The sequence below is a fragment of the Trichosurus vulpecula genome, chromosome 6 (assembly GCF_011100635.1).
Source record: "Trichosurus vulpecula isolate mTriVul1 chromosome 6, mTriVul1.pri, whole genome shotgun sequence".
NCBI lineage: Eukaryota > Metazoa > Chordata > Mammalia > Diprotodontia > Phalangeridae > Trichosurus > Trichosurus vulpecula.
This window is the reverse complement of record NC_050578.1, coordinates 203,786,858-203,802,740: the sequence shown is the minus strand read 5'-3', so window position 1 is coordinate 203,802,740 and position 15,883 is coordinate 203,786,858. Positions and strand designations below refer to the sequence as shown.

General features: G+C 34.5%; 1 protein-coding gene across 3 annotated transcripts in view; it reads right to left on the bottom strand.

The window, feature by feature from the left end:
• KIAA0232 (KIAA0232 ortholog) overlaps positions 1-15,883 on the bottom strand; it is a 103,947-nt gene that overhangs the window by 65,873 nt on the left and 22,191 nt on the right. For 2 of the 3 annotated variants that reach the window (XM_036763052.1, XM_036763051.1), the window contains exon 3: positions 1,142-1,640. The exons of the other annotated variant lie outside the window; for it this stretch is intronic. In XM_036763052.1, coding sequence (XP_036618947.1) covers positions 1,142-1,372 — 231 coding nt within the window. In that variant the 5' untranslated portion in view covers positions 1,373-1,640. The remainder of the gene's footprint in view (positions 1-1,141; positions 1,641-15,883) is intronic. 3 annotated transcript variants of the gene reach the window in all.

Genomic DNA, 15,883 nt, shown 5'->3' with positions numbered 1-15,883 from the left:
AAATCTGCTCCCCTATAATTTTCACTCATTGGTTCTAGTTCTGTCCTCTGGAGGCATATTATAAAGTATAGAAGCCACATTAGAAGTATAGCAAGCCTTAGTGCTTTAATCACTAATAGCTTAAAACTTCACTAAGACTTCTTTAATACAGTTTTGAGATTTAAGTTTCATTTTTGGTGGGGGTAAGACTTTTTGTCAAGGGAAAACACAAATCACAGATAAAACCCCCAAAGTCCCTTAGGCCTTTCCACTCCCCCATAAGGTTCTATTAAAAAATATGATCTTATTTTAAATGCTTCTATGGCAGTAATTCAGAGTACATTCGCTCACTGATAGAACTTTATTTCACTTCTGGCTAAAAAGCAATTACATCTTTCACTTCCAATGTGTCTGCTTTTGTGGTAGAAAAGAAGTCTGAAATTTTGTTTGGGTACTTAGAATTGGTAAATTTTTTTTTTATTTTAAGCTCAGCACATCAATTAACCCCAGCTGGGGAAACCTATTTTTAGATAGAAGGAATCAATTTACATAGTGAGTTATTCAAGGTTGGGATAGGATGGACAAAAAGACAGGAAAGAAATGACTATGTTTGGCAAAGTACATTGGTCAGCCAAACCTGAGAGTTTACTGATCCATAATGCACACTGAATTAAAAGTAGTTTAGTTTGAACCTTCTACAAAAAAATTAAAAATTTAATTTCAAGCAACGAGCATTTATTTTAACATGTATTATTTAACACTAAGTAACTTATGGTACTTCATGTTATTTAAGACTCTTAATGTTAACACAATATATCAAGGATATGCTATAATCGAGTATCAGAATACAAAGTTTTCCTAAATGCTAGGAAATATTTCAGAACAAGAAATTCAAAGGATCACAGCATCACAGACTTAGGCTGAAAAGGACCTTAGCATGCATCTGACTCTACCCTCTCATTTTACAGATGAGAGAACTGAGGCCCAGGGAGGTGAAGCCCCAGGTGACACAGGTTTTAAGTTGTAGAGCAGGGACTTGAACCCAGGTCTATTCACTCCCAATTGAGCACCCTTTCCATCATCCCAAGTGTGACCTCCCAACAACACATATGTAGAGACAACAACAGTTTACTTGCAAGAAACATCTAAAATATGTAAATACCTGTTCCTGTAGATCGTAGTCATAGCTATCATGCAGCAGAAGACTGAGGACATACCGAGTATAAATCATGGCATCAATGCCACACTTCTCTAGCTCTTGTCCCAGCCAGGTCTGCACTGGGCCCAAAGCATGAAGCAGAGACATTTCAGAAACAGATACAGGGCCTGGATAAGAGCTTGAGGAGCTTTCAGATGGCAAACCATCCACAACAACTGTACAGAGAGGGTGCATGAATCTAGGTGGCTGGCATCCTTAAAACGTGAAGCATTTTCTGTAGTTGATATCCGTTGGTATCTGGAGGGGATTTTCACTCCAGTAAACAGGAGAGAGGCTTGACTTCTAGGATAATCATTTATATTTGCTAGCAGTCAGCTGTCTAGAACTGAACTTCCCTCTTCAGGCATGACCAGTGAATATACTTATCCTAATAGCAACACATGTAGATGTGTTTTTCTACCTTAATTTCACATTGAGGCCAAATGTGAGTCTCCGGCAGAACCTACAAAAATGAAGAAAAAAAGTACAAATGTGAATACAAGGACAACACATCAAACATTTGAAAATAATTTTAAAAATTCAAATGAATGAGTTCACTTTACTAAAGTAGCTTTGAAAGTAATCCTTCGTAAATACTACTAGTCTTCTTTTTCATTAAACTTAATTTTTAAAAAAGAACAACCCTTGAGAAAAAGAATATATTTAGATTTGTTGAAGGCCACATGCCCAAAATATCAACTTAGTAAGGTGGGGTGTGTGCTTAGTAATTCAATTCAATAAACATTTATTAAATGCCTACTCTGTGCAAGGCACAGTTCTAGGGCCTGGGGATATAAAGACACAAATGAAACAATTCCTGAACTCAGCGAGCTTACAGTCTAGGGAGAATCAGGGAAATAAATAACATGTACATAATAAAAAGTATTATAAAAGGTAACTTGAGGAGAGAGAGAAAATACTAACAAAAGGAGGCATGAGGGAAAGTCTGCCAGAGGCAGTAATACATAAATTGAACCTTAAAAGAAGATGAGGATTCTGAGAGGAAAAAATGAGGAAAAGGTACATTCCAGATGAAGGAATCAGCAAAGTTAACAATGAAACCTTCCCTAATTTTACCTAATCAGAAATTATCCCCCTGCCTTTGGAGGTAGCTAGGGGCAATCAGTGTAAAGATCCTCGGGTCTGAAGTCAGGAAGATCTGACTTGAAATTCAGCTATAACACTTAATTTTCTGTCAGACTTAGTTACCCTGTTAAATGGGAATCATAATAGCACCTCCTTCACAGGGTTATTATGAGAATCAAATCAGTAACACTTGGAAAGTACTTAGCACACTACCCATCAGACAACAGATGGTTAATAAATGCTTGTTCCCTTTCCCCTCTCCCCTTTCTCAATATGCTCACAGTACCTTGTTTCTAACGTCTCATATGCTCTTAAGGTCTCGTTATCATTAGCTACTATAATTACTCGAGTAGCATCTCTTCTACCCTACATTATATTCTCCTAGGAAATAAGGACTGATTTATCTTTATCTCTCCCCAAGCACCTAGGACAGTGGTCTACACACATTAGGTGCTTCATAAAAGTATACTATTGAACTGAATGCTTGTTTTGCTATATTGCTAGACTAAAAAATGTTAGCTTTTATCTGCATTGCTGAATTAATTGATCAGGCACTAAAACATTAGCTTATAATTTGAAAAGGTATGAATACAAAACTAACTAGTAATTAGCTAACAACTCATAGAAATAGTACTTAAGCTTGACAGACATTAAAGGACTTTGTTGCCTGGCAGGTACTATTTATTTATCCTTTAGGCAAATAACACGGTATCAAGATTACTTTATAAAATTAAGGAGAAAGCACATTCATTCCTGAAGAGGGTAAGCAGAGAGGAAGAAGAGCTATATCAGCTTGGCTGCTAAGAGTAAATGTTCTGATTTCCTAAGGCAAGCTTTCTCACGGTTTGGCAAGGGCTGTCTGATGATTTCCTTTGTTTCCCCTAATTAATACCTCTTCAGTAAAAACTGGGGTCAAACTAAAATATGGTCCCTATCAATGTCAACATTTATGATAAAGCCTAGTAGAAGATGGATAATTAAAATAGCAATTTGTATCCTAAGCAGAAAGAATGTAAGTTGTAAGCTTCATACCACACCACCTTAGCTTTATATAGTACATGCTTGGATGATAGGAGGGTTATCACGAAGTGATCATTTTTCAAAGAAGCATTAGTAATTGTTAGTGAAAGCATCAGGTGAGAGAGGTGAACATTCTACAAACATTTAAAGCTAAAATTATTTGTTAGAGGTAAACACACAGAATTCTAAAAGTCTTTTGCAATAGTATACTAAATCTGAAGATTTTTTTTTAAAGAAGAAAGCATTACTAAATGATTCAAAGATCAACTGCAAAAAAGAAATCAATTTTTGCCACTACCATGTCATATATGCTAAGTTTTGTTTCATTTAAAAACAATATGCTCTCTCTTCCTGAATTTAGAACAAATCTAGATACCTTAAAGAAAAGTTTATATATGTCCCATGTATATTTCCAGATGGCTGTCAGAGTAAAGCCTTTTTCATATATCACTAATACAGGTAATCAAACATTAAAAAACAATGTTTCGAAAAAAGCTTTTAAAACCAAGTAAGAAGTAACATTTAATATCACTTTTACTACTTTAAAAATAAGTATTTCACAATGTAAACTGTAAAGTGGAAAATGGAGGTCTAATTTCAGACAAAGGTAATCAGAATAGAATAATCTCTTTGGCCCAATTGCTAAAAACTTGATAAGAATAAATCTGATGTTAAAAGACTACTTGAGCATTCTTCCTTACATTTTCATCAGCCTTTCATATCTCCTTTATTGCTTTAGTCAAGCTTTTAAGAGTCTCTATTCCTACTGTTGTAGACAAGTAGGCAAATCATTAAGGGGTAAAATTATGTGGAGAAAAAACCCAATTATTTCCTTCTCGAATCTTGGGATTGTTGAACGAAGGATATCCAAACTGGAAGTAAGGAAGGGTAGAAAAGAAGCATTCATTGTTTATTAAATGCAAAGCACTAAAACAAATTATATTCGTTAGAAATTCTGATGACACAGTTCAAGTAAACACTGACAGAAGGAAAATAGCCTTGAGTCAACTATTAAAGTCTTTTCCTGCTAGAGTTCCCTCCAACATTAGATCCATTTTGCAGATATGGGGTATTTAAAGTTTTATCCAATGAATAAGTACATTAAAAACCTAAATGTCTGAAAAATCATAGTCATTGTGGTTGGACACCTAAAAAACATTATCATTTAACAGTATCACTCAAATCTTAAGATTTTTTTTCTCCCATCATCAGGAGAAAAAAAGATTTATACTTTTCCTCAGCTAAGTGATTTAAAGGAGAAAAAAAAGCAAAACATGCATATAAAACAAAATATAGAACAGAAAATTCGTTCCTAGAATTTACTTCTGAGAACATTCTAGCCCCTCAACAGTGTACTCTTTCCCTACAATTCATTCCAGATGTTCATATTTCTTTTCTAATAATATAAAGATAAACTAATAGATATGTATTTGACTATATGCCAAGAGGCACTAGTAGAAAATGCAGACCTTAATTTGTTTTCAAACCTGGGCCATAAAGACCATAAAACATGAAAGTAAAAAGTATGGTGGATTAGAATTTTTTTTCCTTGTCCAACAGGTGCTATATACTGGCAGTGCTTAAAGTGGGTACAAATAACAGGTATGGTACTCAAAGACCAGCACTAAGCTTGGCTTCTTCTTGCAGAGCCTCTGATGATGGGCCAAAATAACTATAGATCCAAAGAATGCACAAACCTCTGAGCAAACAGTTCTGGCTAGACAAACAAGTTCTTCCAAAATCAGACAATATACCTGGGCTCTGGTTACCAAGTGAAGAGGCCCACATTCATCTAGATCTGGAAATTGCCTTTCAGTTGTGAATGGACACCAAATGGATAACCTAAGAACTTCAAAATAATATTGTTCCAGGAACTTGCCTCTGGCGCTACGGTCTACTATTCCATGAGTACAGGAACTTATGGTAGCATGTGGCTGGCCTCTATGGGGCAAGCCACCTTTCATCCAACTGGTAGAGTTCAAAAATCTGCCTAGCAAATAACCAAATTTCCTCTGTACCACTATTTAAGCTAAATCCATCCAGGATATCTGACATTGATATTTATTTTGTTACCATTAAATATTAAGTATTTTGTTATAGTTTGTAACTTAAGAGGAAACTGAGACCTATTGAGATTGTATTCTTGCCAATAAAATCACCACTTTCTTGTCATCATTTCAGGTAGGATGTACCTAAGCACCTTAGCAAGACAAATATCTTTAAAAAACATATTTAAATGCTTAAAAGCTATGTTTATATATTAAATTCTTATTATTATAACATCTATCTCCTAAAACCCTACTCTGCATATTATTTATTGTAACCTCTCTCTCCTAAAGCCCTCCTCCGAGGGGATACAGGGCTGGAGGAGGAAGCAGCATGGGCTAAGAATCAAACGATCTATGTTTCAGTCTTGGCTCCCATACTGACTAGGCAGGTAACAACTTTTCTACACCTCAGTTTTTTCATCTGCACAGTAGGCATAATTATAGCTGCCCTATTTATTTCACAGGATTGCTGAAGATTAGATATGCCAAAGCTCAGACTATAAATGTAAACTCTTACAATTACAAATCACTTTGCTCAATTTAATTTAAAACTGGATTAGATGACATACCAAACTAATGTACTCTCTAACTCAAAAGGCTTTTGAATACCTTTGGGGCACATTATATTTGCCTAAAATATTCAAAAATGCTTCCATAATCTGACCAACTGAAGCTATGTTTGGTAAATTTCCATATATGATACTATTAGGACATAAAGATAATTCAATTTACTGGGGGGGGGGTTAGTTTAAAAAAAAAAAGGTATCCAACCATGGGATTGGAAACTTTCCTTTAGTTTAAGATGTTAATTTTCTCTTTTAACATTGAAATAAAGGGAATTGTAGTGAATCCAAAGCAGTTTTGTCTATGTGAAACTCCACTTTAATTCTGGGGGTAAATTTGGATTGTAACATATGAATAGACTGTGATATCAAGTTTCATTATACAGTGAGTTCCTAAAGTCTGGACACATAGGAAATGTGGAGTTATTGCATCGAGTTCACATGAATCTTGCAAAGTGCATCAACCTTTGCATCACAAATGATGGAAATCATATTGAAGATGTTATTTGTTAATATTCCAATTAAATAAAATGTTGAAAATCTCATTCATTTCATTTCTTGAAAATATGCATTTTTGCCTATGTATCCAGACTTTAGGGACACCCTGTAATTCTGTGATTGAATGTAGACATCTGTGCCATGAGCACAGGGCTTCATATATACACATAGCACTATAGGCCAGTCTGAACTTTTAAAAATAGCCTGGAGACTGGGAAACCCAGCACAGACTATTGCACTCTATGGCCTATATGAGTCCAGTTCTAAGACTAGCTTTTCAGCAGCAATTTTGGATTAAAAAATACCTCTGGAGGTGACAGAGGAGGGGCCAATGACTTAAGCAATCTCAGGGAACTCTGTCCCAATACCCAATCAAGCAATCTTCCTATTCAACATTCAGGCCAAACTAACAGAATAATCTCACTACTAGTTTTATCTTGGCTTAGAAGTGATAGAGTATGGTTCTTTCAATTAATGTCCACCATAGCTCCCAGAAAATTAAAACTATTTCAGAGGCTAGGGAAGAAACCATGCTCGGTCTATAATAGATAGTGCCCCAAAGGTTATATATTACAATTAGAATATTACTGTCTGGTTTTACCAGAGAGTATTAAACATTAAAACAAATTTAAATTATGTCAGTCTGTTATCATAATCTAGTCCTTTTTTTAAAAAGTTTCAGACTGATACAATTACCACTAAACTGATTCACCTTTCATTAGCGAGAGGATACATGTCATCTGCTGGACTTAGAGTCAGAAGAGACCTGCCAAATCTCTGACACTCACTGGTTGTGTCAATCATGAGTAAGTCACAACCTCTGTGAGCATTAGTTTCTTCATTATTAAGTTGAGGATAATAATACCTGTAGAACTAACTAATAATACTAATATTGTAAATAATAATAATAACTGTAATTGATGATGATGATGAAAATAAATATAATGGCTCACATTTATATAGCACTTACTATGCACCAAGTACTGTGCTAAGTGCTTACAATTATCTCATTTGATCCTCACAACAACCCTAAGAGGTAGAAGCTATTATTATCCCCATTTTACAGATAAGGAAGCTGAAGTAAACAGAGGTTAATTGACTAATTCAGGATCAAGTAATGTAGGAGACCAAATTTGAACTCAGGTCTTCCTGACTCCAGGCTCAGTGTTCTATCCACTTTGCCAATTAGTTGCCACTAGCTGACCCCAGTAATATAATTAAGTGATATAATATATATAGTGTTTGCTTTACAAACCTTAAACTGCTATTTAAATGTCAGTTATTGTAAAACACCCAGAAAACAGTTCATTCTCCTACTCCTACTCGTTGCCCCATCTTATTTATACTTTTAATCTGCTTATTAAATCTTTGCTTCACAAATATTCCAAAAGATAAGCTAGAGCCCAGCCTGGATGAATTAATGCTAATTTCTTTCTTTCTTTGCCTTTTTTGGTCCAGAGGCATAATTTCATTAGTATATAGAAGTCTCACTGAAGAAATTCTCTCTAAACCAATGCAGGTTAGCAATTTTCCTGTAATTAAAGTCTAAGATTAGAAACTAGTAGGGTCTAAATAATTAAGACTTTTCTTGGGCATTCTGTAATCTTTACCCAAATCTAATCTCCATCAAAATGTAGTGATACTTTCCACTTCATACTGTAAATCTGAAACAATTCATAAATTATAACTTTAATGTGGATTAGAAATTTTGCCCAAGTGTTGATTGGTTGCCTTCTTATGTAGGTATAGAAATCACCTCCTATAACTACAATTTTCCCAAATGGCAGGGAGTATCACCACAATTCAACCTTTTTAAAGCAGTAAGATAATCTTATCAATTTATGTGTTTAGATGTTGTCAAGTATCTGTGTAGAGAATTATAAGAATTTTTATTATGTCTTTACGTCATAATTGCCTGAAGGCATACAGTTCTAACATTATGATGGAACTTTGGGAAAATATTTGTTGGTCAGTCATGTCCCAACTCTTCATGACCCTATTGGGGGTTTTCTTGGCAAAGATACTGGAGTGTTTTGCCATTTCCTTCTCCAGCTCATTTTACAGATGAGGAAGCTGAGGCAAACAGGGTTAAATGACTTGACCAGAGTCACACAGCTGTTTAAGGCCACATTTGAACTCAGGAAGCCAAGTCTTCCCCGACTTCAGGCCCAGCACTACATCCATTGCACCACCTAGCTGCCCTTGATAAAATATACTTTGGCATAAATTCCTACAAGGTTCAAGTTTATGCAAATGCTATGTAGATTCTGTGTGACAGTGATTATAATATTTGGGTAGTTTATTATTGTTTATTTAGCCTTACATTTAAGTTTTGTAGGAAGGAACTTGTATTACTTTTTAATCTAAATGTTACAAAAGCAAAGAAACGATGTGTTCTATAGTAACAAGAATACTAGGAAATAGAAAACTAGATTGTTTTGACAATCTTCTTTTACCTTTAAAGGTAGCTAGGTGGCATGGGGCAGTTGATAGCAGACAGAATACAGAGTCCAGTGGATAGAATGCAAGGCCTGGAGTCAGAAAGATGAGTTCAAATCGAACCTCAGACAACAGCAGTCTGACTCTGGACAAGTCATTTAACCTCTGCCTGTCTCAGTCATGCTCCTTAACTATAAAATGAGGACAATAATAGCACCTATCTCCTTAGAGTTGTTATAAGGATCAAATGAGAGAATATTTGTAAAGCACTTAGCATAGTGCCTGACACATAGTAGGCATTTAAAAAATACTTGATTCCTCCCTATCTAAAGCTCCAAAATGTGTTAAAATTCTAAATATTCATAATACCATAGCTTTAGTGGTAGAAGGGACTTTATCTAGACCAATTTCTTCATTTTACAGCTGAGGAAACTGAAGCAGAGAGATAAGAGAGGTTGAGTGACTTTTGCTCAAGGTCACATAGGGAGAAAATAGATCAGGCTTTGGACTCACAGCCTCTGACTCCAAAGTCAAGGGTTTTTTCCCCCGTGTACCACTTTATCTCTCTTAATTTGGCCTCCCTAATATCAGACCTCATCAAATGAACCCTCTTGACCCAAAGGTATCCTATGGTCTGTTCTCGATACCAATTTTAAAAGAAGCTACAGAAAAGAATTTCACACTTTCCTTTCTCTTCTCATAATCAAATACACATCAGCAATGCCCAGTTCTTGCTCTAATGAAAATAAACACAAGGGACTGAAATACTTGAGAGATATGTAACCTCCCCCTCCTCCCCCCCGGCCCCCGCCCCAGCCAATTCTGAAAAGGCACTTGGAGCTCCTCCAAACTACTGGGAATCCCCACCATTGTTGCTGGAAAGTGTGGGACAAGAAACAATATCTTAATATGCACTAATTATATATGATTCTTAATGCAGCCTGATCATACTCAAATTTCCAAAAATGAGAAAATACTGTGGAAGTATTTTCTTGAAATTTAAACTCCACATTAGGGTAATTTCTGCCATTTCAGTTCAAGCAAGCCTTTAACTATACGCTCCTGGGAACTAACAGTTGATTTCCCAAACAGATCAACTTCTGAGACCTCCCCTAGCAGAGCGATCCAGTTGTGTATATGATAAGACAAGACCAAGTTATCTAATTCATTGGTAATTTCAAAATAAGATCAGCAAAATTAGTTATTTAATAACATTTGCACAATCACATAAAGATATAAAAATGAATTTTAAAAGTAAAAGTATTTGAGAAATTTTACATAAAATAATTTAACCTACTTGAATTATTGACCAGTCATTAAGGGAACCAGACAGCTAAGCAGTTTTCAGAATGGTGCCCTGTAGGGCAAAATAGGAAAATGGGACCTTATGAAGAAAACTATGGGTTTACCTCTTTCAGTCTATTTTTGCAAATGTAAACTGCTATACTCAAAGCAACATTTAAAAAAAAATAACTTTGAAATCACGAGCAAGTGAGTACAATCAAATACAACATCAGATCTTTTTCAAGGTACATACATAGTACCCCTTTCCTACACACTTGCCTACCTTTTCCTACACCCCAATTTGAGCCCATAGTATGGCACAGAGTCAATCACTGCCATTATAATCCTTCTGCAATTATGAAAGTATCCACAATCAAGGATTAAGATTTAGGAAATATTTTCAAGGGGGAAGGGAGAATATATGATCCAGGCTTGATTTTCCTTGTAAATTTCAGTTACAGGTCAAGTCCCATCACAAAGGATCAAATGCCATTATAACCAAAATTTCACCATAATCAAACTATTTCTGAGTTCCAGATGATGTCCTAAGTAACCATGCTTTGCTAATTTCAGCACATTTTATATTACAAGTAAATCTGTACTACGTTGTAACCATTCTTTGTTCATATAATAATCACTAGCAAAATAACAAAATGTAAATTTAACATTTACTTTTATAGCATAGAACAATATAAATATATGGATTAATCAGGGAGAACCACATTAAACCAGTTTATGTTTGTCAGCTATTTTAAGATGGCTGTGTTTTACACACACACACACACACACACACACACACATTATCTAGTGGACAAATGACAGGATGAAGAAGAGGAAAAGGATAGTCCAACTGAAATAAGCAATTGTCCCCAACTTCATGTCTACTTGATGCTACATTAATGCTATGGCAATATTTTAGAGCAAGAGTCAAGTGTTTGACCTGTACAACTACAAATATTGGTTTTCTACTCTAAAATAAAATTTCATATTAAGGCAGTAGTGGGAGAGTCATCACAAACCAACTTTTTTGCATTGATTCTTTAAATCTATGTTTAGATTTGAACATAAAAAACTGACAATACTTAATTCATTAGCAATTAAAAAGTGTCGTGAATCAGTTTTCTGAAACTCAAGACTTCCACATGAGGGTATTTTTTTTTTTTTTGCCATTTTACTTAAAGCAATCCTTAAAAATGTCTTCATCTTCATTCCTACAGCTTATACTGTATTAAGCTGTGACAAATTAAGTGGCTTTTTAAAAAAATTATATATGCTTCCCAACAAGTTTTTGTTCTGCTTGGCTTTCATATCCCTTGGTTAATGGTAACAAATTAATCTGATGGTGATGACATAGTGAAAAAAGGCGAAAAGCCATAGGATCAGGTAGGAAGTAAAAATGAGATTTATAGTGGGACCAAGGAACATTTGGAGGTGATGGTTAAGATATTTTCCTAAAACTACCTGAATTTCTGCAAAATTATAGTCCTAGTTTATAAGCAACTACAAACCTGACCCTGCCAACCAATGGAATTTGGAGGAGTATACAAGGTGTCAGAGCTGTAAGGAACCTTACAGACATTCTATTAGTCAATGAAACTAGAATTTCAGCCAAATTGTGACATTTAGAATATTAGTAGTGCAAAAGAATTTAAACACTAAAGAACACAAGTGACAAAGTTAGACGATCAAGATACAAAAACAACAATTAGGTAGCAAATAGCAATCCCAAAGAGTTGAAGAAACTGCTTTTGAAGATGGTTAACTGCTTCAGAGCCTGGAAAAAGACTATGAAAGCACTAACACCTGAATGGCCCAGATAGAGACCTAAACTTCTCTTTGAAGCTTTCCCTTGAATATTTCAGCCTACTTGGATCTTTCCCTGCTCCAACCTCTTCTAACATTTATTGCTCATCCCATCCTCTTAGGCACTTAATTATAAACTCTTGTATTCTATTTTATGTGCAGACATCCCTACAATGAGATAAAGTTCTTTGGGTAATATTTATTTTATAAATTTAAACCTTCCTTCACTAGCTAATAATTGTTTAATTGAAAAACTTCCTAGATCTAAATTTGAGAAGGAAAAAAAAATCCAGAATTAAAGATTTGCTAATTACTGCTGAATACTCAAAGAATTGGAGAAAACTGAAGAGTTAATCTCGTCCAGTTCTATGCCTTCAGGAAAGTGAATGTCTAATTCAGGAGTGAAGAATGGATAAACTATAAAATAGAGCTGGCTGTTGGCTTAATGTTATGCAGTGCTTAAGTCAATTACCAAGAGTTGACAAAGAACTACTTTTAGTTAATCAACAAGCATTTACTATGCCTGACCTACTACCATATGCCAGACATTCGTTGTTTTAGACACTGGAGATACAAAGACAACAAGTGAAATAGTCCCTACCTTCAAGAACCTTAGATACTCTGTTTTATATGTGTACATCTCTCTGAAGTGAGATAAAGCCCACTGTGCCATTTTTAAAAAATGAATTTCAGCCCCATCCACACATACTGCCCCAACTACTAAAATAGTTGACTGCCTAGTAAACTATGGGGGGGGGGGCCGAGAAGGGCAAGAGAAGGAATAATATGTACACATATAAGAAAATTCAGTTAATTGGAAGTCTTGGGGAAACACTAGGAATTATGGTTATGGCCAACCAGTTTAGAATTGAACCAAGCTTGAAGAAAAAAACAACCAACTAAAGAGCTGTGTACAGTGCTTTAAATGTGGCAAATTGGTCACAACAATCTAACAGAATGCAGATTAAAGTAGTAGAATTACTTAAATCTTTGCATGTTTTTTTTTAAAAGTACATTCCAATATCAGTGTGTTTATTTTCTCCCACAGTGGTGTACATTTCCCACTCATTCTCAATGCTTTATACAGTAAGCCCTCAATAACTGTCTGTTGATTTGAATTTGAAATAATTCCTAAACCTTTCTCTACTGTATTTATATCTAGTCCCATCCTACCCTAACCTGTATTGCTTTATCTATGTACCATCTTGCACTTTTTCCTAAGGAAGTTCAATCTGATTTAACTGTATCATTCCCCATTCATGAATCCAGGATCTTTCCTCCTTTTATTCCTTTTCTGTTTTTCACTGGTTCCCCCACCTTTATACTGAAAATAAACTTCACAATAGGTTTCTTAAGGGGCTCAATTTGTAAGGATTTGCAAGTTCTGCAAATGAATGCTCAAATATTCACCTTTTGGTGTCCAAAGATATTTTGCATAAAGAAAAAGACTAGCAAAGGTAGAAATAAGTAAAGGATATAACAAAGCATAGAAGAAATAAGAATAAAGAAGAGAATATAAAGAAAATAGATGCCTAAAAAAGTTGACTAAGCTAATAATAAATTAGAATCTTTCCTAACTCCTAAATGACATTTAATTGCTAGATCTGAGAATGCAAATACCAGGACAGATGGTTAGGCTTTCATAAATAAGAATTCTTACCTGTTCAGTTTCTGCATCTCAGTGAATGAAATTGGAACAGAAGGTGTTGTTCATCCTCCTTAGCAGATGGACTGGTAGCAGAACCAATCTATGTCCAGAAGAGACAATCCATAGCCTACTCTGGAATTCTATCACTTAATAAAGTATTCAAGGGCTAAGTCTAATGATTTTAAATCTGCAAAAAGACACAGCCAGGCCACCAAATCACAAGGAATTATCAGCCTACAACTGTTTCCAATGACATTCTAGAAGTATATCAAATTTAACCTCCCTTATAAGATATATCTAAATAGTAATAGTGGGGTGGAAATAGAAGGTTGTCTTCTCTCTCTGGGTCTCTAAAATACGCAAAAGCATACTAAATACAAATGTCTTATCCCTACCTAACCATTACAAATTTTTAAAGTTATATGCAAAAAAGCATGATAACTGAGACCATGTTTTCAAGGTCTAATTCACACCTATACATAAAGTAAGACTTCATGGCATTCAATTTTTAAAAGCAAATTATCAAGAATGTATAAAGAAAATGAATGCTAGATGGAAAACTGAATGTTGGTTATGCTTGGAATCTGTTCCTTAATGGCTCTAGAACCATAACCACTAAAGGCATGCACTCAAAAACTGTATACTTAGCTAGTTTCTCATGCTATAAATATTCTCTTAACTTCTACTAAGTAACCTCATAAAAGGATATTTTTAAAAGTAGCCCTAATTCTTAGGAAGACCTCTCAAATGGCTCTATAGAATGAAAGAATTCCTAAATGTATTATTATTATTATTATGACTGAGATTATTCTCCCCAAACAATCAACCAAGAACTACTAAATATCTGAATTAAGTTACAGACATATAATATACCTTATATTTAAGAGATAAGAAAGAAAAAGAAAACACAAAGATTCTTTATATTAAAACTTTGCTGAAAGCTGTCAAGTTATGGATAGAAATGAGACTTTCCTATAGAAGCAAAACAAATGAGATCCATATCTGTTCTGTCCAAATACAGATCCAAATTAAAGTATAAGAGGCACAGCTCTCATTCCATCTGTATAAATTCTTCTCAGTTAACAATGTAATTAAGGTCAGATGCCTACAAGCTTAAAAGTCTAAAAAGTCTATGAATGGTCTCTATGTTCTTTAATATTTTTAACTGGTACTAGAAAAACTAGTTCAAGCACAGACTAACTACTGTCTTATTCCTGAACTTTGCTTGTACCTTAAGATAAGTTTGCTTAAGATAGTTCTGATCATAAAAATCTGTGTAAAATTTCTAGATTAGATTACTTTCTACAGATTGGAATTTTGAGACCAACTTTTGCTAAATGTGTGGCTGATCTAAATCTATTATGGGCCAAAATTGTTAAGCAAGGGGAATTTACAGTTCACCAAAATGTTCTAAGCACAAAAACTATGCTTTATATTACCAGAAATAGGAGAGGCTAGTTTATGTGATGGATAGGACATGTCTCTATCATACAAGAATGGGCTGGGAAGGTAGACAATTCACACAGATCACTAAATCAGAGACCAAGTTATTTTCTGATTAAGACAAAAGTATACTTAAATTGCCTTATTGTCTGGACTTCAGAGGTAACAAACTGATGCTTCACAGCTATTAAATTACACTAGAAATGTAAAACCTTTAAAGGCATTGCTTTTGCACAAATGATGAAGTTACAGAATCTGGACCTAAAAACTAAAAAACATTGTGAAATAATTTTTTAAAAATTAAAACTGGAGCTTAAATTATGTGGAAGAATCCTAAGGCTATACAGGCTTCTCTCTAAAAGTGAAGGGGTAACAAGGGTAATACGTGAGCATGATGAGACTATAAACTTAAGACATACATTTTAAATCCATAAGCTCAGAGCTGGATTCCATGAGAAGCACACATTTCCCAACAACATAACCACGCTTATTTTTAGCATGCATAACTGTAACAATTAAACTTATCTAAAACCTTACTGAATGTATAAAAATGGAAAAAGATCACAAAGTTTGTTAAAGTTGACTACGTAAAGATACTAGGTATCATAATTCAGACACTATGTTCTAAAACATGCTTGTCAAAATGATGCAAGAAAATGTCTCAGTGAAATTTCTACTCCTTCCAAATATATTAGAACACATTGTCAAAAGTTTTTTAAAATTTTATTTCCAGTGTTTAATGAGTACAATTTAAGAATTTTTTTTAAAAGCTAATAAATTTGGCAGCTCACTGGCAGGGCTGTCTTTCAAATAATAAACTAACTCCTAATATAATTCTTCAAGATAGGCTTTGGTAATACATAAAGATGTATTT